At 27.1% G+C, this 22,877-nt stretch overlaps 8 protein-coding genes across 8 annotated transcripts; 2 read left to right on the top strand and 6 right to left on the bottom strand. All coding sequences in view use genetic code 12, as the record gives it.

Moving 5' to 3' along the window:
• Window positions 1-1,151: 1,151 nt before the first annotated feature.
• On the top strand, window positions 1,152-1,985 carry KGF55_004529 (uncharacterized protein; the record flags this gene model as incomplete). Its single annotated transcript, XM_051759443.1, has 3 exons — window positions 1,152-1,362; window positions 1,515-1,529; window positions 1,747-1,985. The coding sequence occupies 3 exons, from the start codon at window positions 1,152-1,154 to the stop codon at window positions 1,983-1,985; spliced, it is 465 nt and encodes a 154-aa protein (XP_051612819.1).
• Window positions 1,986-10,756: 8,771 nt separating this feature from the next.
• Window positions 10,757-11,203, bottom strand: KGF55_004528 (uncharacterized protein; the record flags this gene model as incomplete). The annotated part of the gene is made up of 1 exon (XM_051759442.1): window positions 10,757-11,203. The coding sequence occupies one exon, from the start codon at window positions 11,201-11,203 to the stop codon at window positions 10,757-10,759; it is 447 nt and encodes a 148-aa protein (XP_051612818.1).
• Window positions 11,204-13,207: 2,004 nt separating this feature from the next.
• Window positions 13,208-14,234, bottom strand: KGF55_004527 (uncharacterized protein; the record flags this gene model as incomplete). The annotated part of the gene is made up of 2 exons (XM_051759441.1): window positions 13,208-13,995; window positions 14,165-14,234. 2 exons carry the CDS (start codon window positions 14,232-14,234, stop codon window positions 13,208-13,210), a joined length of 858 nt encoding a protein of 285 aa, XP_051612817.1.
• A 554-nt stretch (window positions 14,235-14,788) lies between these two features.
• KGF55_004526 (uncharacterized protein) lies at window positions 14,789-15,286 on the bottom strand (the record flags this gene model as incomplete). Its single annotated transcript, XM_051759439.1, has 1 exon — window positions 14,789-15,286. The coding sequence occupies one exon, from the start codon at window positions 15,284-15,286 to the stop codon at window positions 14,789-14,791; it is 498 nt and encodes a 165-aa protein (XP_051612816.1).
• A 989-nt stretch (window positions 15,287-16,275) lies between these two features.
• KGF55_004525 (uncharacterized protein) lies at window positions 16,276-16,962 on the bottom strand (the record flags this gene model as incomplete). The annotated part of the gene is made up of 1 exon (XM_051759438.1): window positions 16,276-16,962. The coding sequence occupies one exon, from the start codon at window positions 16,960-16,962 to the stop codon at window positions 16,276-16,278; it is 687 nt and encodes a 228-aa protein (XP_051612815.1).
• A 363-nt stretch (window positions 16,963-17,325) lies between these two features.
• On the top strand, window positions 17,326-19,161 carry RRN3 (rDNA-binding RNA polymerase I transcriptional factor; the record flags this gene model as incomplete). The annotated part of the gene is made up of 2 exons (XM_051759437.1): window positions 17,326-17,493; window positions 17,545-19,161. The coding sequence occupies 2 exons, from the start codon at window positions 17,326-17,328 to the stop codon at window positions 19,159-19,161; spliced, it is 1,785 nt and encodes a 594-aa protein (XP_051612814.1).
• A 405-nt stretch (window positions 19,162-19,566) lies between these two features.
• KGF55_004523 (uncharacterized protein) lies at window positions 19,567-20,739 on the bottom strand (the record flags this gene model as incomplete). Its single annotated transcript, XM_051759436.1, has 1 exon — window positions 19,567-20,739. The coding sequence occupies one exon, from the start codon at window positions 20,737-20,739 to the stop codon at window positions 19,567-19,569; it is 1,173 nt and encodes a 390-aa protein (XP_051612813.1).
• A 276-nt stretch (window positions 20,740-21,015) lies between these two features.
• On the bottom strand, window positions 21,016-22,809 carry MPP10 (rRNA-processing protein; the record flags this gene model as incomplete). Its single annotated transcript, XM_051759435.1, has 1 exon — window positions 21,016-22,809. One exon carries the CDS (start codon window positions 22,807-22,809, stop codon window positions 21,016-21,018), a length of 1,794 nt encoding a protein of 597 aa, XP_051612812.1.
• Between the last annotated feature and the right edge of the window lie 68 nt (window positions 22,810-22,877).

The raw sequence follows: 22,877 nt of genomic DNA, 5'->3' as shown, positions 1-22,877 counted from the left end.
CGGTCTTATACTTATATAGAGTAATTAATGATTCAGAATTAAAAGAATAGAAATCATTTATAACAACCAACCATCATTACATTAAAAAGGGGATATCATAAAATTTAAAATCAAAGACAACTATCCCTTCATTCCAATACCTCACCTCATTAAAAAAAATCAATGAATAATATTCACGAAACATTACTTCACATATTACCTGAATACTTAAAGAAAACGATCCTGAATAAGATTATTCAAACCAAAGAAAAATCAGCAGATGAAGCAGATTGTGAAGAATATTTTGTTAAAAATCAAATTGAATGACCAATTGCAAAGGGTTCAAGAGAAAACTTTAGACGGAATGAAAATGAAGTTTTCAATCATTTACATTCAGAAATATTTTTTATTAATGACAAAATGTATCTTTCCATCATATGACGTAAATATGCCTTCATCATTCCTTTAAAAAATACAACAAAAGAGGAAGTTTATAAAAATTCAAGGATGTGTTAAGTTTAATAAATACTCAAATTGACATAAAAGTAAAAACGTTACATATTGACATAGGATCAAAGTATATAATCAACCTATTTCAAGAATTATTTAAAACATAAGGAATTATTCACATTACCAGTTCAGCTCAACAACCAAAAGAAAATTCAACAATTGAAAGATTTCACCGCATCATTGGAATCAAATTAAGATGCTGTTAAAACAACACCAGTCGTCAACCAATAAAGTCAACTTTAGACAAAGCTATAGATTATGCAACAACAATCTACAATGTCACATATCACTGTAGTATGCAAGATTCACCACTTCACTATCTTCAAAAATCAATCAATCAATACTCAAAATTGTTTAACTTTTTTGATAAAAATTTGGATGTCAGTCCAGAATTTGGTCAAACATGTTATATATTGAATCCAAACATTAAAAAATTCGAGCAAAAGGTTACAAATAAAGCCATAGCTGTGAAATTTGTCAGTTCTGAAAAGGATCTTAGCATATTTTTAGTTTCAAACAAAAAATTTAAGAGAAAAAATTTTAGATTCACAAAAAACAGATAAAGATTTACCAACTGAAACCAATATTTTCGAGTATGATCCAGTGAATATTATTACGACTGTGATGATGAAGGTAAAGGAGAAGTAACTGAGGAAATTAATATGGAAATTGATGTGAATCCAATGGAAGAATATGAGGCTATAGATCCAATGACATTCAATGAAAATATTCAAGTGGAAACTAACAAAGATCATCATACTAATATTGTGGAACTTAACAATGATTATCCAATGAATATTGAAGACCCAGTTATATTAGAAAGGATTGACGAAGATGAAGAGGATATTTTGAAGCTGGAACTTCAATTGATCAGTATTCACAAAACTTAGAGGAAGAAGTTGAAGATGAAGTTTATTAAAATACAGAAATTGATGTTGACTTTGAGGAATACAATTCAATTTATACATCTGAAGTAGAAGATGAAACTTCAAAATGTCGAGCACAAGAGGAATTATTAATTTTAGACGAAGTTGATGAAGGTGAAAATGAACAAGATAGTGATTATGAAAAGGAAGAAAGTAACACTCATTTTGATGAAGAGAAAGTAATATTTATGAAATGAAACAACTACTGAAGTAAAATTAGATTTGAAATTAGAAATTAAGGAACGTGAAGAAATAGAAGATACTGAAGATCAACCTGAAGATACTGTAGAAGAATCTGAAGATGAATAAAATGATTAATATGCTAAACAAGAATCTGGAAGTGAAGAAAATGTTGAATACGTTGAAGAAAAAGCAGAGGCTGATGAAGAAGAAGAATCAGACGTATTAGAAAATCAAACAGATGATGTTGATGAAGATGATAAGGAAGAAGCACTTCATATTGAAAACCCAAATAAAAGACCACTACAAGGTTCATTAACTGAAGATGAAAATTTGAAACAAGATCAAAGTAATATGGAAATCAATAAAACTCAAAAGACCATTTTTTGAAAACCATTAGTTTTATCTGAAAGAGCTCAAAAAATTGTATGGGACTCAACAGCAAAGAGTAGAAAAATTGTCATCAATAATATCAAGCATTTGTTACAATCTAAAGATAAGGATATATGGTTAAATGCAATAGATAAAGAATTGGAGATATTTATTGAAAATCATACATTTACAGAAATTCAAATTCCATCAAATCAGAAGAAGAAATATAATGTTAATCCAACAAAATGGGTTCTAAATGAAAAGAAAGATCAAAACTTTAGTATAGGCATGAAAGCAAGATTATGCGCTAGTGGTGATTTATAAAAGGTGGAATAAGACGAAAAAATTTACAGCCCAACTTTAGCTTCAGATCTATTGAAAATTAATAGTGCAAATTGTGTTATGAAGGACGATCATTTATTTCAAATTCGCGTAAAACTGCTTATACACCATCAAAAATTGATAAAGAAAGATATGTTAGTATGCGTGCAATTTATAAGAGATTCAGTAAACTTGATCATTCATCACCAGACAAAACCATATTATTGAAATGAAACAAAAGTTGATATGGTTGAAGACAATCAAATGAAAATTTATTCAAACATTTGAGAAAAGAACTCCATGATACAGGTTTCAACTGTAATAGATCTTTCCCGTGTATATATACATCTGAAAGTAAAGAGATCATTATTTCAACTTTCGTTGATGATATATTGATATTACCAAAGAGCAAATAAAAAGGATTAGATATTATGAACAATATTAATTAAAAATATAAAATTAAAATAGTTGATAAAGTTAGAGAAGATTTGGATAGTAAAAGCTTCATATCAAAAGAAAAATTCTCGAAATTGAGAATCGAGAATTACACGAAAAGAAAATATAACTTTAAATCAAGAAGGATATACGAAAGGTGTTATTGAAAAGTTTTTAGGTGCAGAAGTAGGTGTTATATCATGTCCTCCTACCACTTACATCACTCATCAATACAACATCACAAATGAAAAGGATCATGAAGATAGAGTTCAAAATGCAAGAAAAATCATTGGAAAATTAATTTATCTTTCGACTAACACTCGTCCAGATTTGACATACCGTATCAACTACATTTTTCACACCATCAACTCAAACCATCAGATAAAGTCGTTCACTATTTGAAAAGAATTTTAGGATATTTAAAGAAAACTACAAGTATGGGAATCAAATTTGAAAAGTCAAAGAATAATGATAAATTAGGTGGGTATGCCGATACCACTTGCAATGCTACTCCAAAATTCAGAGGGACATTAGTTTTTATTTTTAGATAAGGTAATGCTCCTGTAGCATGCTCTTCAGAATTAAATAAACTTGTTACATTATCACCAGGTGAATCAGAAGTAGTTGCTATTGCTCATGCTTTAAAACTAGAAATATGGTTAAAGAATGTTATGGAATACATCTCAGACAGTCAATTAGAGCCTACACTAATATATTTTAATAGTACTTCGGGTATGAATATGGTCAAAATGGAAGATTTCAAAAAAGAAGTAGACATAAAAATATTACAATATCATTCATTAGACAGTTCCACAACAAAATTATTTTACACTAAGATGTTAAAATTCAAGTTGCTGGCGAATTGATTAAATCGTAACCAAAAAAGACATTTCCTCATTCGTCAAACAAAATTTATTTTGATTAAAAAGAAGAGAACCATATTGTCGATATACAAAATCACCATGTAAATCGTACATACAAAATTATTACTGATAAATCATGTGGCAAATATCGAAATTACAACACCGATATTTATTCTATACAATTAACCAAGTAAGTGAGACATATTCATTTTATGTGAACAGTTTTCCACTATATGTAAATATTTTATATATTAGTTTAATCAATTGTTTTTCGTATAACAATTCGCATAATAAAATTTTATGTCTAGTTTTCAGGAATATCTGATAGGAAAGATATCCTAAAACTGTTCATGGCATTATTATAACCATTGCCAATTCCTACATCAAGATGGTATTCAGTTAAAGTGGACTTTATTGGTGGCTCTCCTGAATATGATCAAAACCATATTCTTATTGTTGTTGCTAGATCCATAAACGAGCACATTTTATACCAACTTTCCAAGGCTATATAATTGCTACTTGTGCTACGTTACCAAAGGAATTTTGATTATAAACCTCACATATAGCATGATCTTAAGCTATTCTACTTGGAAAGTAAAGATCAAAGCGTATAAAAATCCTATCCTAAAAAGGGTCGTTAAGTAAATTAAGATAGGCATTTTAAATTTATAAATTATTGAAATTGGATTATGTGGCCTAGTGGTTAGCTTACTAGTTAAGGTCGTGTGATGGCAGATATGACCGAGTGGTTAAGGTGCTTGTTTCAAGATGACGAGAGTTCAACTCTCTAAACTTTCAATTTAAAAAGTTGAAAACACAAGTGGCGAAAGCCGCACGCGTTCGATTCGCGTTGTCTGCACTACTTTTTTTACTTTTGCTTATCACTTTCAATTTAAGTAACATTCTCTGAGAGCATTGTTTTTTTTCACATACTTAACTATGCACAAGGATCTGTTCATCTTGTAATAGTGATAAATAATACAAATAAAGTAGAGAAAGAAAAGGAAATAAATATGGAATCGTAACATAAATGAATCATGGAGGTTTAAATATGTATAGGTAAATTACTTAATGAATTGCTTGAAAGAGAAAAAAAAAAAAGAATGAATATGGCAAATATGATAATAAATAACTGAAATTATATTGATTAAGCATCATACGAAATAGATATTATTATTGAAAAGTCTTATTTATTTAAATATACAATTTACATACTTCTTTAGTCATATTTATATTGTTTTATTTATGTCTAACTTCTTAATTAGTACGACATATGAATTAATACGGGTATAAAGTCTAGTCTAATACGACTTACGACTTTATGACACCGTACGTATGTTTCATATATGAAGCCTTTTAATTCCCAAATGGGATTTAACAATAGTAAATGATAGTAGTGTAATACCGTAACAACAGTTAATATCTCTTACTAAACTCAACGATGTTTATAGTTTTATATATCAACAACTAAATCATATACTAAATAAATAGACTTATGATAAAACATACATTTTTAAAATATTATTAGACTCAATCCACCGAATTGCATCACAGAGGCATAGACTGACATAACAGTTTAAGCTACATAATACAATTCAACTAAGTATCAATCAAAATCTAATCAATGTAACCTTGAAAACTAAAAAATAAAAAAAAGTTTGTAAGATACGAAAATTTCAACTAGCTTTCTAATCTATACGTGATTAAATTTTGGACTATACCATGGCTTAATTATCTGATGATAGTTTAAAAGTAACTATAGATTTTTACACTCAATTTGATCTACCTGCTGAATAAAAATTTAGATATCTGATGACTACGATCTGTTGCTAAAAAATATCGCTGTTCTCGAATTTATAAAAATTATCAAATAGACTAGAACTTAAAATATCAATAATTCAGTTTGATGTGAAACATAATATAATGATTGGAAATGTGAACCAGATTTAACTATTCTCAATCAAATTACTCTCAATTTAGCATTTGGCGATGGGATAACATAAATTCTAAACTAAATTGCTACGAAGATATACTTCAAACGTATTAAAAATACGCAATAGAGAGAGCTTGGAGCTTTGCTTAATACAATAACAACAGAGATATAGAGTTATGATTGTATTTTTGGATATTTAAATTTTGATTTATATTGATGTGAAAAACAACTAAAAGACAAGCAAAAAACAAAAACATAAAAAAAAAAACTATAACATAAAAAAAAACAAAATGACAAAAAAAAAAAAACAAAAAAAAAATATACAAAAACTAACTAACACTACCTCCTCAAATTTTCTAACTCCCCGATACTTTTTCTCTTTGAATCAATTTTGATTGCCTGGTTTTTCATTAAGCTTTCTTCTTTTTTGTTCATTCAATCTTTGTTCGGTTATGCAGTTTTTTGACAACATGTGTTTTCTAAGATCGTGAACTTTTTTGCCACATTGTTGACATGGTTGGAGTTTATGAAATTCATAATAATGTTGGTCTAAGTCCCTCTGGACTTTAAATTTCGAATTACAACGTTCGCTTGAACAATAAAACCAACCTGAGGCATCCACTATTGCAAAATATTCTAAAATTAATTCGTTACGGTTATGTTGTTTATAGTGGTGGTAATTACATTCGGCCATATTTGGTAAAATTTCATGGCATGATCCACAGGTTACTTCTAGTGTGATTGGATTAGTTTGTCTTTCTGCGTAATAGTCGATAATATTGTGTGTTTTTAGATGTTCAAGGGCCCTTTTTGAATTATTGAATTGTTTCGAGCATCTTTTACATTTAAGTGTAAGTTGATTGGAACATTTTGACATATTGATATGATATGATTAGCATAAATAAATTGAAAAGGAATTTCAATAGAATCAAAAATTTTGCTAATTTTTAGTGATATTTATATTTTTGTGTTGAATAAGGGTGAAAAAATCATTATATAAAATTTATAAAGTTCAAATCTTTAAATGAGATTTAGTTCCAATGTTTCAAATTAAGTGGGTTTAAGCGGTATTTGTACGTATAAAATTAGACCGGAGTTGTTTAGGCTCGCACGAGAGATAATTACGTTTACTCCGTTATTTTTTTGCCTATTTTTGTGTTACAAAATAAAAAACCTTAAAGTTAAAATAATTAAAAAATCAAATTTGATATATCACCGTAAGGCATTTCGAAATTAGGTTTAGTGTCATTTATATAAAACTCCCAACATATTTTATTTTATTATGGAAAACGAGCATATTAAAATAACTGAAAAAAAAAGTGGAGATTGCAATTATTCCATATATAAAATTTCTTGAAAGATCCTGTGATTTTAAAAGGAATTGGCTGAAAATTTCTACGGTAAATTGTAACATTTTGCTTTGAATTAAAATATTAAGTTTTTGTTTTAACTTTCGATTGATACCTGTCATATTTTATTTAAGGTACATATAAGCTTTATCGTTAATCTATTATTTTTCTGCATCAAATTTAATCGGTTACCGGGATTTAGTTCCAAGTTTAAAGCATTTTTACGGCAGCAACAAATATGCCCCAACAAAAGAGAATTTTAATTCTTAATTATTAATAAGTCGAAAGACATAATCACTATAACTCAAATGCACGTGGATTGATGAAATTGCAAAAGCTTAATTTTTTTTATGAGAGTTAGTTATCATATATAAATTTTCACTCTTTAAAATGATCAATTTTGTGTTTAAAAAAACAGTAGTTGGTCTTCAATATACACTCTATCAATTTTGTGTTTAAAAAAACAGTAGTTGGTCTTCAATATACACTCTTTCTTTTGAAAATAAACGTTTGAAACTAGATTTGAGAAACCTAACGTGTGAACATGAATTAAAGTTCAAAGAAAACACAAAAAGTTTTATGCAAATATAACATATTTGTCATCGATAAGTTCATAAGTCTACTTGTAAAATCTTGTTCATCCACTTTTATTAATCAATTTATCTTTAAGTCGGTCTAATTGTAGAAGTTTAGTCTCCGTTTTCAGTTATGCAATGCATAACTTTCAAAATTACTACACATACTAACCAAAATGTATCCAGCCGTATCTTAAAGAATTTAGTGTTACATCATTTTTGTGTGACTTTTATTTTCGAAGTTTTAAAACCAAAAAAAAAAAAAAAACCATAAATTTATAAAAGATAAACCAACATAGAAGCAATATCAAATAACAACAACAAAAGCACAGACAAAATTTGAACGTCTTTCTCAATACAATGCTAGAAACATTTATATACAAGCTTAAGCATTAGTATTATACATCACTTTAAAATTATAATAATTAGTTTGCTAGGGATAATTAATACACCAATAACTAAATAATTAATATCATGTTCAATTATTTTGTTGAAAGCTTTTTTTATTTAATTAAAAACTGATTTTGATTATTCATTGAAAGTTTCCTCAATAGAAACAAGCTCTTGTGAATCTATAGCCTTATATAGTTTGTAATATTCAGTCAAAATAGAATGTCTTTATAGTCTATAAAGTGGAGACAAAAAAAAATAATAATGAAACCTTTTCACTAATCTCTCAAGGTTTGAAACATTTCTGTATTTCAGTTAGCTGGTCAACGAAACAAAACACATTAACAAACCGATATTTAACATGTAGTAATTTGAGAAGCTAAAATTTGCGAAATAGAAAAAAAAATAATCTCAAATAAAAGTGTGAAAAATCATAGAATTTAAAAACTAATTGATTAATTACATTAAATAATATTTCACATAATTATTCATGGAATTATACTCGACGACGTTTTCTATTCATAATCATGAGGTAAATAAACAAGTCTATATTCAACAAAATGAATTCAGTACCGATCCATAGTATAACTTCTAGATTGAGAAGGCAGGATTTATAACGAGATTGTTTTTTCTTGTTTTTTTTTTTCTTATTTCAATACATATCAACGTTTATTGAACCCCATTGCTATCTACTCGTAAATCTTCAATTTCTCAAATCTTTTCAACGAATTTGAGCAGTTTAAGCTTGACAACCTGTGATAATGAAAATTTGACATGCTTTTGTTGAAATCTATGTAAAAACAACATTTTAAAGTTGGAAAAAGTAACGTATTTGGATCAACCAAAGGGTGTACATTGCTTGAAGAAATAACTTCTCAGACTAACATATCTTATTTAAAATAACTAATGTACTCAACTTCATATAGTATGAATTAACTGTCCTAAAGTTTACATAAGTTAATGGACTTGTCAGCAAAACAACGTCCTTAAATAACACAGTTAGATAAGCAATTAAAAAGATATAAAAATTAGTAAGTAAGAAAAGTAAACCATCTTAGACTCATAAAAAACTAAACTCAAAACAGAAAAAATCTAATTGTTTTCACACACTGTCAACATATAAGTTGAAAAATGCTTCAAAGATCAAATAATCACCTCTTGTCCGAAAATTAATTACCTTTAGTTACCGGATCGTAACAAATATGTACACCAAATAATTGAATTATTATCCTTTGACAAACCAAGAATTAAAGTAAATAATTAAAAGATTACATTATACGCAAAATCTTGTGATACATTCTAGTGAAGGACAAATAGATTGACTGTTAAATTGTTATACTAAAAGAGGTTAAAACTTGGAAATCCTTAGTTATGATCCACAAAGAAAAAAAAAAGTACTTCTACTTTTTTACTTACAAAATATTCTGCTTCAACCAACTTTTAAGGTGCATTGCTCTTTCTACCTAAATTGTATACCTTTTAAATCAGTTGTGTTTGTTTTCTTAGATTTGAAGGTTTCTGAAAAGGTTTTTTCAATTTAGCTTTTTAGTTCTTAATTTTTTCTCAAAGTTAATTAGTTTTGAAAAAAAAAAAGTTACTAACTTCTGTCGAAAGACCATGGGTTCAAATAATGCAACCCACTGTTTGTTTTATTATATCGATAGTCTAGCTGGCTAAACTGTAAAAGAATAAATTTAATCCATAGAGAAAAGATCTGTAAGTAATAAAATTTATATACTTATTTTGTAATATAATCTTGAATTAGGATTTCTGTGTTACTAGCTAGAAACCTCTGCATTTTTTTGTATATTTTTTATATTTTCTTAAGGTGTTGTTTGTTCGACAAATACATAATGCATTGGAATAATATTGTATGAAATAAATTTAACGTATGAAGTCTATAAAAACTAGGTTTATATTTGATTGTTTTGAATGAAGTACTGAAGTCTTTAGTTTTGCAACTCCAAAATTGTTTTTGCATTCATTAATTAATTTCATTTATGGATCGATTAACATACAAATCATATATATGCACCAAAAATTTATAGAATTTAAAAAAAAGAAAAACCATTAGAATATTACCTTTTGTTTGTCAAATTTTTTGACGTGTAAGGAGTTTGATTGTACTTTTATATAATGTTAGCCTGAGGTAGAGTTAGTTCCGTAATTTTTAATCTCCTTTGAAAGATTGATTTGCTTTGTTTACTCTTTCAAATTATGGTGCTTTAAAACCAACAACGGTAATACACTATTCATTTATTCATAAATACTAGATTTGGATTGTAATGTAGCTTTTTTTTATTACAATACCGCCTAATATTTGTAAGTGACAGCATTATTTTGAAACCATATTTTTTTTTTTGTTTTTTTGTTTATTAGATTTAGATCATAAATACTCAACTCAAACAATTACTTGTATTCAATAATTATAAATTATTGTTAAACCAATGTAAAGCTAAAGTTTACAACGATCCTAATATTTATTGTACATGCAATATTTTTATTTTTTTTGGAAAACTGGTGGTAAGTTTGTTTGTAATTACACAGTTGATATTTTTCTCGCAGATCACAACTATATCTGGTTTATTGTTTTTAATCTATAAATCATAACCTCAGTTTTTCTTTGTTTCAGATCGTTACTTCAATTATCTATTTTCACTCGTTCAAGCATATAATTTATGTTACGAAAGGCAGTAACAACATCGTTTTGTCAGCTTGCTTAACCTTGCTATAGCATTTTCATCAACAACTTTTAAGTATGTCTACGAATTGAACAAACGTTAATGTATTTTTTAAAAAAAAAGAATGAAAAAAGAAGTACGTATAAAAAGGTGATTTATGTATCTTCGAAGGAAAAACTTATTTATCATTACCTCATATATTAACTTAAGATATTTTCTATACAATTTAATTTTGGATTTATCTAACAATAATGATTTGGGGCTTCGATAGCGGATAATATATCATCACAAAAAAAGCAAGCACTGTACTGATGCCATCTAGTTAAATGCTGATTGAGTAACTCTTTAGTATCATAAAATTTTGTGCAGAAATTTTCGGGGCAGTGATAGGAGTTGTCAGCTATGCCGTGATGGTCATAATTTTGCACTAAAAATTCAAATCTGGGATGTTTGAGGGCTCTATGTGATGTAATACCAGTTTTAAGAACCTTCGTTTTGCAACCATCTAAACCACAAACAACTAATGCACCGCTTGTTATTTCAGGAATTGTAGTTCCTTCTGAATAATAGTCGATACCATGTTCGATTCTCAAATGTTCCAAAGCAAAACGATAACTAAAATAAGATTTTGGTTTGTCGTGTTTGTGACATGTAAATGAGTATTCATTACCTTGATGTTTAATTCCCATGTTGTAATGATTGATTAGCTAAAAATGATATAATTAAACAGAAAAAAAAAAAGATAAAATAAATAAAATCGACTACAAAAAATTTGAGGAAATTTTATATGCTTTATATATTCTTTAAATATCCTTTACTTCAATATGGATTTAACACACAAATCCATTTATTACAATATTTGGATTTTTGGTTTACTAGTTTAACTGTTATATAATAAAATATTATATTTATTTTCTTAGCCAAACTTAATTTTTAAAGTTTGAGACGCCTTAGTGTGTTTCAGATTTTCGTAATTGTGAGAGCCAAGATTAATTTACTATGGAGATTACGTAAGCCAATTTTATTATCTACCTTACATTTTGTACTACCTTTTTGATAAAAAAAATCGCCACTCGAACTAAATGGGGATTTTTTTCTTACAAAAGAAGTATGATCATTTAGATAGTAAATTATAGACTCTTTACTTATGTCCTGCTATAAAATTAGGTAATGAATTATAACTAGTCTTTCTCATTATGAATTTCATATTACAAAAAATGCCATTAATTTTGTGTCAGAGTTTGAACTACCATATGATCTGAAACATTAGTATAAAATTAATCTATTTTCTCTTTCTTGATTATTATTTATACTATTACTTTTTTTTTCATCCCTTTTCTTTCTCAACAAAACCACAACCAATTTCAACAATATGACACAAGAATTATTTGAATGCCTTAGATGCAACAATCACTTCGAATCAAGAGAAGAAATCAAAAATCATTTAGTTAATCATCATAATGATCAATCAGATTTAGCAATAAATGAACTTAATAGATCACAATATACTAAATGCAATCAACCAAACTGCACCCAATTTTTAAGAGATTCCGATTTTATTCATCATCTCAAAGTTGACCATCAATTAGATACGACAAACAAAAATTATTACTGCAAATTTTGCAACAAGTTTTCTAACCGTCATAGTAGCTATCGCAGCCATCTTAACACAGTTGAGTGCACCCTCAATAGAGGTGAGGAAGTTGTTTTTTTTAATTGCACTAAATGCAATAAAAGATTTGCAGGAAATAGAAAACTGGACCACATTAGAGTTCACCATAGAGGTGAAGGAAATACTTCATTCATTGTAAGATCAAACTAAATTAGATTTGTATAAAATTTTAATATAATGAATAATGTTTCAGAATCTAAAACTTGATTACTAGTAATCTCTTTCTATTTAAAATTTTTTTTGTATCCAATTAAAGTTATAGAGTTGTATTGAACTTATTGTGGTCAGATTTTTTATTTCTTACATTTCTTTCAACCATAGTATTTTTATTCGAATAATCTGAAATAAATAATATAAATATAGATAAATTTTCCCCTTGATTTTTTAACTGAAAAATATTTTGTTCTTTTTTTTTTGCTTCCGCATTTTTGCAACTATATAATTTAATATCACTAATTTACAATAGAATCAAGAATGCCACCAAGTCACTTAAAAAATCAACAAGGAATGGACATTGTGCTTTACTGTGTTAGTCATGATGTTGAATATATTACCTTACGCCACGCTGCTGATCACTTAAACAAAGATCATGATAATAATATTACCATCAATCAATTAAAAACTACATATTCAGATCATTTCGAGGTTCACACCGTAAATATGTTGTATTGCGAAAGTCCAGGCTGTTCTTATCACTGTATCAATCCACTTACCATGTTCGACCACTTACGTGCAAGACACAAATACCGTCAATGTCATGGATGTAGAATATCCCTTACAAGAGGTGACTTCGAACGTCACATGGAAAAATGTGAGCTCTATTTGAATACACTTTATAAACCAAATCAAAATAATTCATAGTGCTACTTATTCTGCTGCTCAATTTATACCTAATCAATTTGGTTTAAAATTTTGTATAGAGTAATTACATAGTTTAATAAATTAAAAATAAATTTGCATGAATTAGTTTAATATATTCCAAGCTATTCTAATATACTACCTCCTTTTTCAATTGAATTCTTTAACTTAATCTCCATAATTTAACAAATTGATGATTAACTTTATCTAAATTAATTTTTTGTTCAGTTAATAAAGCTAATTGAATAAATTGTAAGTTTAGATGTTTGGAGTATTCAATTTGTTGTAAGTCTTTAGGTGTTAACGCCTGATTCGTTGAATTTTTGTTTAATTTTTTCAATTCTTTTAAATGTTTTGATAAATCTATTTGTTTATCTACTTTATTTGATGTATAATTTTTATATTTATCAATTGTTGAAACNGAATATTCAATTTGTTTTAGTTCTTCGGATGTTAAAGCTTGATTTGATTTTTTATTCAATTTTTTCAATTCTTTTAAATGTTTTGATAAATCAGTTTGTTTATCTACTTTATTTGATGTATAATTTTTATATTTATCAATTGTTGAAACAACAATATTTTCTGTTTCATTTATTGCTAATTTTATATCAAGATTTGTATTTGTATTGAGGGAATATGCTTTAAATGGAAATTTATCTTTTGTGGTGGTTGAATAAGTTAAATATAATGGAGACGATATAATTGGTAATTCAAAAGTTTGACATAATTTATTTAATTCGTGTAATTTAATAGTTGAAGAATTTATATTTGAATCTATTATCTGATATATTCCAATTATTATACATTGAGGATAAACTTGTTGTAATTGTATAAATCTAGCATGTAAATGACTTTTGTTAAATCCAAAAGATGTTACAATTGTATAATTTTCACCATCTTGATTGCCTAATAATACACCATATTCTAATTTTATACCTCTTGCTAATATATCTGATATATTAAGCAATACTGCTACAGCGAGCAGCACGAGAGTGGACAACTTGGCTACTGTCCCTTATCTTGATTTTATAAAACATTTGAAAAGATTTGAAGAATCACTTAACGACCGTATAAGATAACGAATTTTTCCACCATCTTGAATCCAAATGAAAAATCAAACGATTACCTACAGTCCATGGGAAAACCCTATTCAACGAATACCGGCGATAGTTCAGTCTGCTCCAGCACATGATTTGAAGTATTTGTTTATAATGAATATAGGTATTGAAAGTTCGATGTGTGCCTCTTGAATAATCATATAATATTATAGTATGTCAAATTTACTCGGTGATCCTGTGTATCGACAATGAAGATCATCTAACCACTTCATTAGCATGCCTTTTGGTGCGCGTACCATTACTTTTGAGTAGAATAGAATGATGGAATGTGATGTGAAGTATACATAGTTGCGATTGTGAGCCAAATTTAAATGAAATGAAAAAATTTCACCCAATTATATATTTTATACCGCTGAAGCAAGTCAAAGATAAATATTTCGAAAATTATCTAGGTAGGTAGATACTGTAACACTAATATAAATTTGGAGAGTTTCGCTAAATAAATTGAAAGTTTTTGAAATTGAGACTTTCTTGCTATAAAGTATTTAAAATAAAAAACAACTAGGTATCGTAAGTATGTAATACCAACTGATGTTTTCATTAATTTTTGCGTCAATTCCATTCGAAATTTCATGCCAACAATATATTATAAAATTTAAGTACCATATTATACTATTAAGTCAAATTTAATGGTGTGATGTTTCATAATGATTTTCAAGTTCAGCTTCAGTTCTAAATTTAAACCAACAATCATCACTTTTAAAACATTTAAACCAATTATTAGCATCAATAATATTAAAATTTAAATTTAAAATTTTTTCAATATTATGAATATGACAATGATGAAAATAATATTCTTTAAAATTTAATAAATTTTTTAAACAAAATCCACATGTAACTCCTGAAGTAATTGGATTTGTAATTGGTAATGAATAATAATCTATTCCATGAACTTTTTTTAAATGTTTTAAAGCTTTTGAAATTTCAAATTCATCTTTAAAACATGATTTACATTGATATACAACTTCATTATATGTTAGGTTTGACATTTTTGGTTTGATTATTTCTGAATTATGAGGTAAATTTGACATTTTTGGTTTCATTATTTCTGAATTATGAGGTAGGTTATGACTTTTCTGGAATTTACTCTTTATTTTATTAAATATTTTCAAAAACTTAGGCATATTGTTGTTAATTTGAAAGTTGTTTGAATTTGTAGTTAACCGATTAAATGTGAAACAAATGATGAAGTACAAAAATTAAAAAATAATATTTGCAAATTAAAAATAATAAAATTTGGTATGCCAGTAATTATCTGCATTTTGTCACACTACAAAATATCCACAAATTTGTAGACTATTAATACAAATTATTTTTGAACGATTTGTAGTAGTTATTTCACTCTATCACTGATCAAGCTTGTTCATCTGCATTCTTCCTTTAAACACTTGAAAATGGGGTAAGAAACAAACGAGCAAATCTGAAACAAATTAAAAATTATTAATAAATCTGAAACAAATCAATAATAATTATCTCGAGAAAGAATTTTATGAAACAAATATATGAAACATAATAAATACATTACAATACCTTTTTTATCTCGATCTATTACGGAAGTTAAGTAAAATAAATACTTGAGTATTTTTAATTATGTTTCAGACTTTAACAATAATTCAAAATATGAAACACGAACTTAATACGCTTCTGATTTTGCTCTCGTAATTTAATTGTATTTTCGTCTCATGAAACGAAATAAATAATTATCATTGTTGATTAGAGTCAGAAGCAGAAATAAGTAACATTCACAAGATCAATAGCTAATTTTTTCAGTATTTTTCAACTTCACCTTGCAATTTTGAAACAGAAATTTTTGTATTTTGATAACTTTTCATTCTCATGTTGGTCGAAAAACTTTACAGTAATATTTAGATTTGTTGAAAAAAAAGACATTAGTATTGCAATGCAACGTTATTATCAGATTATCTTCGGAAATCTAAGCAGTATTCGAAATAAAAATCAAAAGACAAGACTAGAAACGAATACACTGCGATATCAGAGGTGGTCAATGTCAAAAACAAAATCTTAATTGGAAGATCTTAAAAATCATCTCCACTTACATATAAATTTAATCATTATATTCATTAAAGGTTACTCATCATAGATTCTATATTTTTTAACTTAATCTCCATAATTTAACAAATTGATGATTAACTTTATCTAAATTAATTTTTTGTTCAGTTAATAAAGCTAATTGAATAAATTGTAAGTTTAGATGTTTGGAGTATTCAATTTGTTGTAAGTCTTTAGGTGTTAACGCCTGATTCGTTGAATTTTTGTTTAATTTTTTCAATTCTTTTAAATGTTTTGATAAATCTATTTGTTTATCTACTTTATTTGATGTATAATTTTTATATTTATCAATTGTTGAAACAACTATATTTTCTGTTTCATTTATTGTTAATTTTATATCAAGTTTTGTATTTGTATTGAGGGAATATGCTTTAAATGGAAATTTATCTTTCGTGGTGGTTGAATAAGTTAAATATAATGGGGATAATATAATTGGTAACTCAAAAGTTTGACATAATTGATTTAATTCATGTAATTTAGCAATAGTTGAAGAATTTATATCTGAATCTATAATATGATATATTCCAATTATTGTACAATTAGGATGAGTTTGTTGTAATTGCATAAATCTAGCATATAAATGATCTATACTAAATTCAAAAGACGTTACAATTGTATAATCATCACCATCTTGATATCCTAATAATACTCCATATTCTAGTTTTATACCTCTTGCTAATATATCTGATATATTGAGTAATACTGTTGATGATATGGTAACAACTGACATTGGATAAGGTTGTGATACTGACGCGATAAGATAAAAAACAGTTTTTGACTAGGCTTTAGTAAAGTAGAAGATAAACGAAATTTGGAGTAACTACCAAATGCACACTTTAAATTTTTCAAACAAGTTCAAGATCATTCTATCTTATTTATCTCCAATATGTATCTTGAGTATCAGTAATTAATTTAATACTGCTTACATCCATAAATTTGGATGTCGTTGATGCGTTAGAATCATTGTCTCGATGTTTAAATTTAGTGTGGATCTTTTTTTTCTTCTCTAAAGATTGAAAAATTTAAGGGAAATAAATATTTTTTTTTTTGTCTCATCTTACTCTTACAATCTTCTTTATCAAGTATCAGAATAATGATAGAAACAAGGAAAAGAAATGGAATGGAATCTGATCAAATAAGTAAAAGAATGAAAGGGGAAGAAGAAGAACTACACCACCAACAACAACAACTATATCAAAATGAATTTACAGAAAAAATGTATATAAGTTATGTAAAATCAGCTTTTGGATCATTAGAGAAAGTATGTATTTAAAACATCAGCAAACAATAGATATAATACTAACTCTCTCAGGGTGATTCATTACAAATTGATACATTAACTGATAGAATCAATCAAAAAGAAATAACATTATCTCATTTTAGTATAATATTAAAAGGTTTAATAAATAATACTTCAAAATTAGATAATAAATCATGTAATAATCTTATATTTGCAATACTTAAGTTTAATTGGTTATCAAATGAATCAGATCTAACATTTATTGATTTATATTCTCATTTTTTAATTGTTTTGGTAAGTACATTACCAAAATTTTTAAATGAAGTATTAAATAAAATTATACTGGATTTTGAAAATTTTATAAATCCCAAAAGTCATGAAATAATACGAAAAATTTTAAGATATATTCCAACAAGTATAAATCAAATTCCTCAAATTTTACAAAATAATTTCCCTCATCATATTTCTTCAACCACAGATGAAATTATAAATTATGTTACAAATTTAATAAATATTTTAAATTATGCTCCAGAATTACAGTTTAGTATATGGCAGTTAGTTATAGAATGTTGTATAAAATTGGATGTTGAATTACAAAATGAATTGGATGATTTAGATGATGATGAAATTGAAGGATTAGTTAATGGGAAAGATGAAGATGAAGAATTATTACCAGAAGAATGGGATCCAACAACAACAACAAGAAGTATTAAGAACTTATCATCAAAATTAGATAATATTGTAAATTTACTATTAACAAGAACTTCAATATCTTTTACTGAAGAACAATTAAATAATGGGAATGGAGTTAATTTATTTAATACAATAAATTCCATTTTCAAAAGTCATATTTTACCAACTCATTTTACAAAACTGATTCAATTTATATTATTTCATATAACACAATATCAACAAGAATTAGCAGATTCTTTTTTAGTTTTATTAATTGATGTAGCATTTAATCCAAATGAAATTATTGAAAAAAGATTAAAAGCAATGCAATATTTATCATCATATATTGCAAGAGCAAAAAACTTGTCGAAGCATCAAATTATATTTATAGTAAGTTATTTAATGGGATGGCTTAATAAATATATTTTAGAAAGAGAACAAGAAACTTTAGAAGATCCATCAACTTCAACATTAGGTATGGAAAGATTTAAATTATTTTATTCTGCATTTCAAGCATTATTATATATTTTTTGTTTTCGTCATGAAATTTTAAAAAAAGAAAATGATAAATGGGAATGTGATTTAGATAAATTTTTTCAAAGAGTTATAATTGTTAAATTTAATCCTTTAAAATATTGTGATGAAACTGTTGTTTATATTTTTGCAAAATTAGCAACAAAATTAAATGTATGTTATTGTTATTCAATAATTGAACATAATAAAAGAGAAAGAATGTTACAAACTAATGGTTTACCATCATCTGTGGGCAATTTTAAACAAAAACAAGAATTTTTAGATTTAGAAGCTTATTTCCCATTTGATCCTATAGTATTACCAAAGAGTAAAAAAATTATATCTAAAAATTATGTCGAATGGTCAGAAGTTAATCCGGAAGAAGATGATGATGAAAGTATTGGTAGTGGTAGTAGAATGGATGAAGATGAGGAAGAGTTAAGTAGTGATGAAGAAGATGATAGTGATAGCGATAGCAGTGATGACTCAAGTGACGATGAATAAATAATGATTATTATGATTTTGAATTAGACCTATCTCTTCGATGAAAACTCTTTTCGAAACTACTAGTAGTGGTAGTTGAATTGATGAAGATGATAGTGATTGATGACTCTAGTGACGATGAAAGAACAACCATTGATTATGAAAGAAATAGTGTTATGATCTTCTATTAGAAATGATGGCTGCAAATTAAAAAAAAAAAAACAGGTTAAAAGTGCTGCTATGATCCAGCCGAGGTTTGAACTCGGGACCTCCCCGGTTCTCAATTAAAAATTGTGAGCGGGATATAATGAACCACTATACCACTGGACCAAATTCAAAATAAATTTTTCAAAAATTGCCACGGCAATCTGACGAGCTTGTTTTAAAAAATAAGGCGATATCGAGCTATTTTAAGCAAACATTTATCTAATTATCTATACGATCATTTATAAATTTTGAAATCAAATTATAACCAAATTTATCTTTAAAATCTCCCTTCAATGCTTTTTTTGCACCTTTTTTAGAAACATAATCTAAACTTTCAACATAAACAACACCAGCATGAATTCCACCAGGTTCAACATGATAATCAATACTTCCCTTTTTATTAATAATATTATAAAATTCTTCAACACCATCTCTTAAAACTTCTCTTTCTCCAACTATAATTAAAGTATTTCCATTATTTATTGGGTTGACATCTTTCCAATGATCTTCCCAATTTGTATTTGTAAAAGTTAAAAAATTATTTATAAAATTTTTATCATTTTTACCAGCATAGTAATCACCCATATTTGTTTCCATTGATCCTAAATCTCCATAACAATTAATACCTCTTTTTGAAGCTACTGAACGTTTAGTGCATGGTTCAGGCCATGGTGCATCTAAAATTAAAGCTTTTGGTTGAGGTAAAGTTGAAATATCAAAATTAACTGTTCTTTTAGCATATTCAAATTGTTTTAAAACTTCTTCTGGATAAGCAATAGCTCTCGCTATTGATAATGACATATGAGCTCCAGCAGAATCTCCTAATAAAATAATATTCTTATAACCATCTTTTATTAAATTTGAATAAGTAGTTAAACATTCAATTAATTGAGTTGGATATTCATTATTAAACATAGTTAAAGAATAATCAATAACTAAAATTGAAGTATTTTCCGCGGCTTTATCATTTAATGAATAATGTAAAGCTGAAATAAATACAAATTGAGATTCAAATAAATTTAATAAATATCCTCCACCATGAATATATATCAATACATTTTGTTTATTTTTTGGTTTATCACATTTATTTATCCAATAACTATATTGATCAAATTTTTCACCAAATGAATTTAATTGAGAAGCTAATGGATGTTTTTTAAATTTTGAAATAACTTTATTTATAGGTTGATAAACTATTGTTCTCATATCTTTTTTTTGATAATTTCCAGAAACATGATATTCAATTGATAATAAAATATTTTTCCATAATGAATTTTTAAATTCTTTATTCGTTTTTGAATAAATTGTACCAGTTGTATAATATTGTAGGACAGCTCTGATAATAGGGTAAGGTAATGTCAAAATCTTTAACAAGAACTGTAAAGAAAGCATTCTTTACTAACCCTTGGGTGGGAAACAGTTGAAAAGTATGGATATTCTATTGTTTAATATATAAATTGATAATTTAGACGCGAAAAGATAATTGGTAAAATTTATAACCGAGTTGAAACATAACGACCGGGTTTAAGAAAAAATTGGATCGTATAATTTAGGTCCAAGTTTCGAGGGTGACGCAGGCGCGTGTCCTTTGAAGATAACGGCTAAAGAAACTATCCTACACGTACGGAGTTTACTTCTCAATTATTTGCATTATTACCGGAACTACCCTTACAATTTAAAACTATTTGATGTTTGTGGACCTAAAGATTTTTTCAAATTACCTTTAACATCAGTTTTTTCACCTTTTTTACCAACAACAGTAATATTTTTAGTTTTAGATAAAGTATCAATAACATCATTATTAGAAGTTCTTTTTGGTGTAGGAGTTTGTTTGATCTTTTGTCTTTTAGTCTCTTCTCTTTCTTTAAAGATTTTTGATTTCTTTCTTTTATTTGCTCTTCTAAGCCTCTGTTTTTCATCTCGGTCTAATTCATCTTTTGAATATGATAATCCTGATTTCAACAATACTTCCGATTTTCCCTTTTCACCAGCAGTTCTTGAATCATCACCAATTTTATAAATTTCTTGTGGTGCTAATCTTGATTCACTTGATACATGTAATGGTTGAGCATCTTCCATACTTATTGAAGCAGGTGAAGAATCTGTTACTTTAATTTCGATATTTTTACTTTGATGAGGTTTAGGTATAAAATGAGCTGAACTTAAAGCATCTAATTTATGTATTACATTTGTAAATAATTCTGATATTTCATTATGTTGTCTTTTTTCTTCTTCATTTAATTCTTCTTGTTTTGAATCTATTTGATTATATTCATCTTCATATAATTCAGCTAATGATTTTGATGATTTTTGTTCTGAAACTTCTGCTTGTGGTCCCTTGTGAAATCTTGATAAATCTGTAACTATTCTTTTAGGTAAATCATTAAAATCATCATTCTTAATTCTTTTTCTTATAAGATCTTCTATTGTTTCAGTTACTTCTTCTGTTATTGTTGGAACTGGTTTTGCTGTACGATCAAATGATAATTCATTCTCTTCAAGTAATGATTCTTTTGGTCTTTGATTTGACGTTATTTCACCCTTTAATGTCCATCTTTTATCTGCAACTAATTCAGCTTCAAGTTTTTCAATTTCTTGTTGTAATGCTCTTTGTTGTTTTTCAAAAGATGATAAATTTTCACTTGTGTGTTTGGTTTCTTCCTCAGCAAATAAATCAAGTCTTGCAGAATCAATAGCTTTATCATAATCATCGTCAAGAAATTCGCTTTCACTTATTTCATCCTCTTCTCTTTCTTGTTTCTTCTGTAATTTTTTATTAAATTGTCCAGGTTTGTCATAAAAATCATCATAATAATCCATTTGTTCATCTTCTTCTTCATCATCCATACTTCCAAAATAATCTATCTCTTCTTCATTTACATCATCTTCTGGTTCATTCTCTAATGCTAATATTTGTTTGTTGAATTCATCTATATCAAAAAATCCATCATTTAATCCAAATGCATCTTTCTTATGTTGAGGGGAGTCATTTTCTTCTTCACTTTCAACTAGAGTCTCTTTATCGTCGTCAAAGTCTCCATTTTGGTCTGAAACGTCTTGCTCATCCTCCTCTTCTGAATCAATTTCGTCTATTTCATCTTCGTCGTTTTCTTGTTCTTCCTCTTCTTGCTCCTCTTCCTCTTCCTCTTCTCCTTCCTCTTCTTCTTCATCTTCTTCTTCCTCTTCTTCTTCCTCTACAATAGTTTCTTTAATTTTTGGAATCTCTTCTCCCAACAACTGCCTTCCAATTCCATCAAGTACCATTTTAGTTTGACCAAATACTTGAGATGAATCTAATCCATCAGTATATATTTCATCTAATACTGAATAATTCTTTACTATTGGATCTATTGTTTTTTTAGTTAATTCATTGAATATATTTTCTTTTGTTGGATCTCCACTCAGTAGTTTAAATATATCTTGTGGATTCTCTAGTAGATTCGCTAGTATTGTCGTGCTCATGTTGTGTGTGGTAGTGTTAATGGTTGTGCTTATGGTTATTCTTAGTATCAAGACATTATGAGATGATT

This window comes from Candida pseudojiufengensis (assembly GCF_024610245.1).
Source record: "Candida pseudojiufengensis strain CBS 10847 chromosome Unknown scaffold13, whole genome shotgun sequence".
Taxonomy (NCBI): domain Eukaryota; kingdom Fungi; phylum Ascomycota; class Pichiomycetes; order Serinales; family Debaryomycetaceae; genus Lodderomyces; species Lodderomyces pseudojiufengensis.
This window is presented reverse-complemented; position numbering and strand designations above follow the sequence as displayed.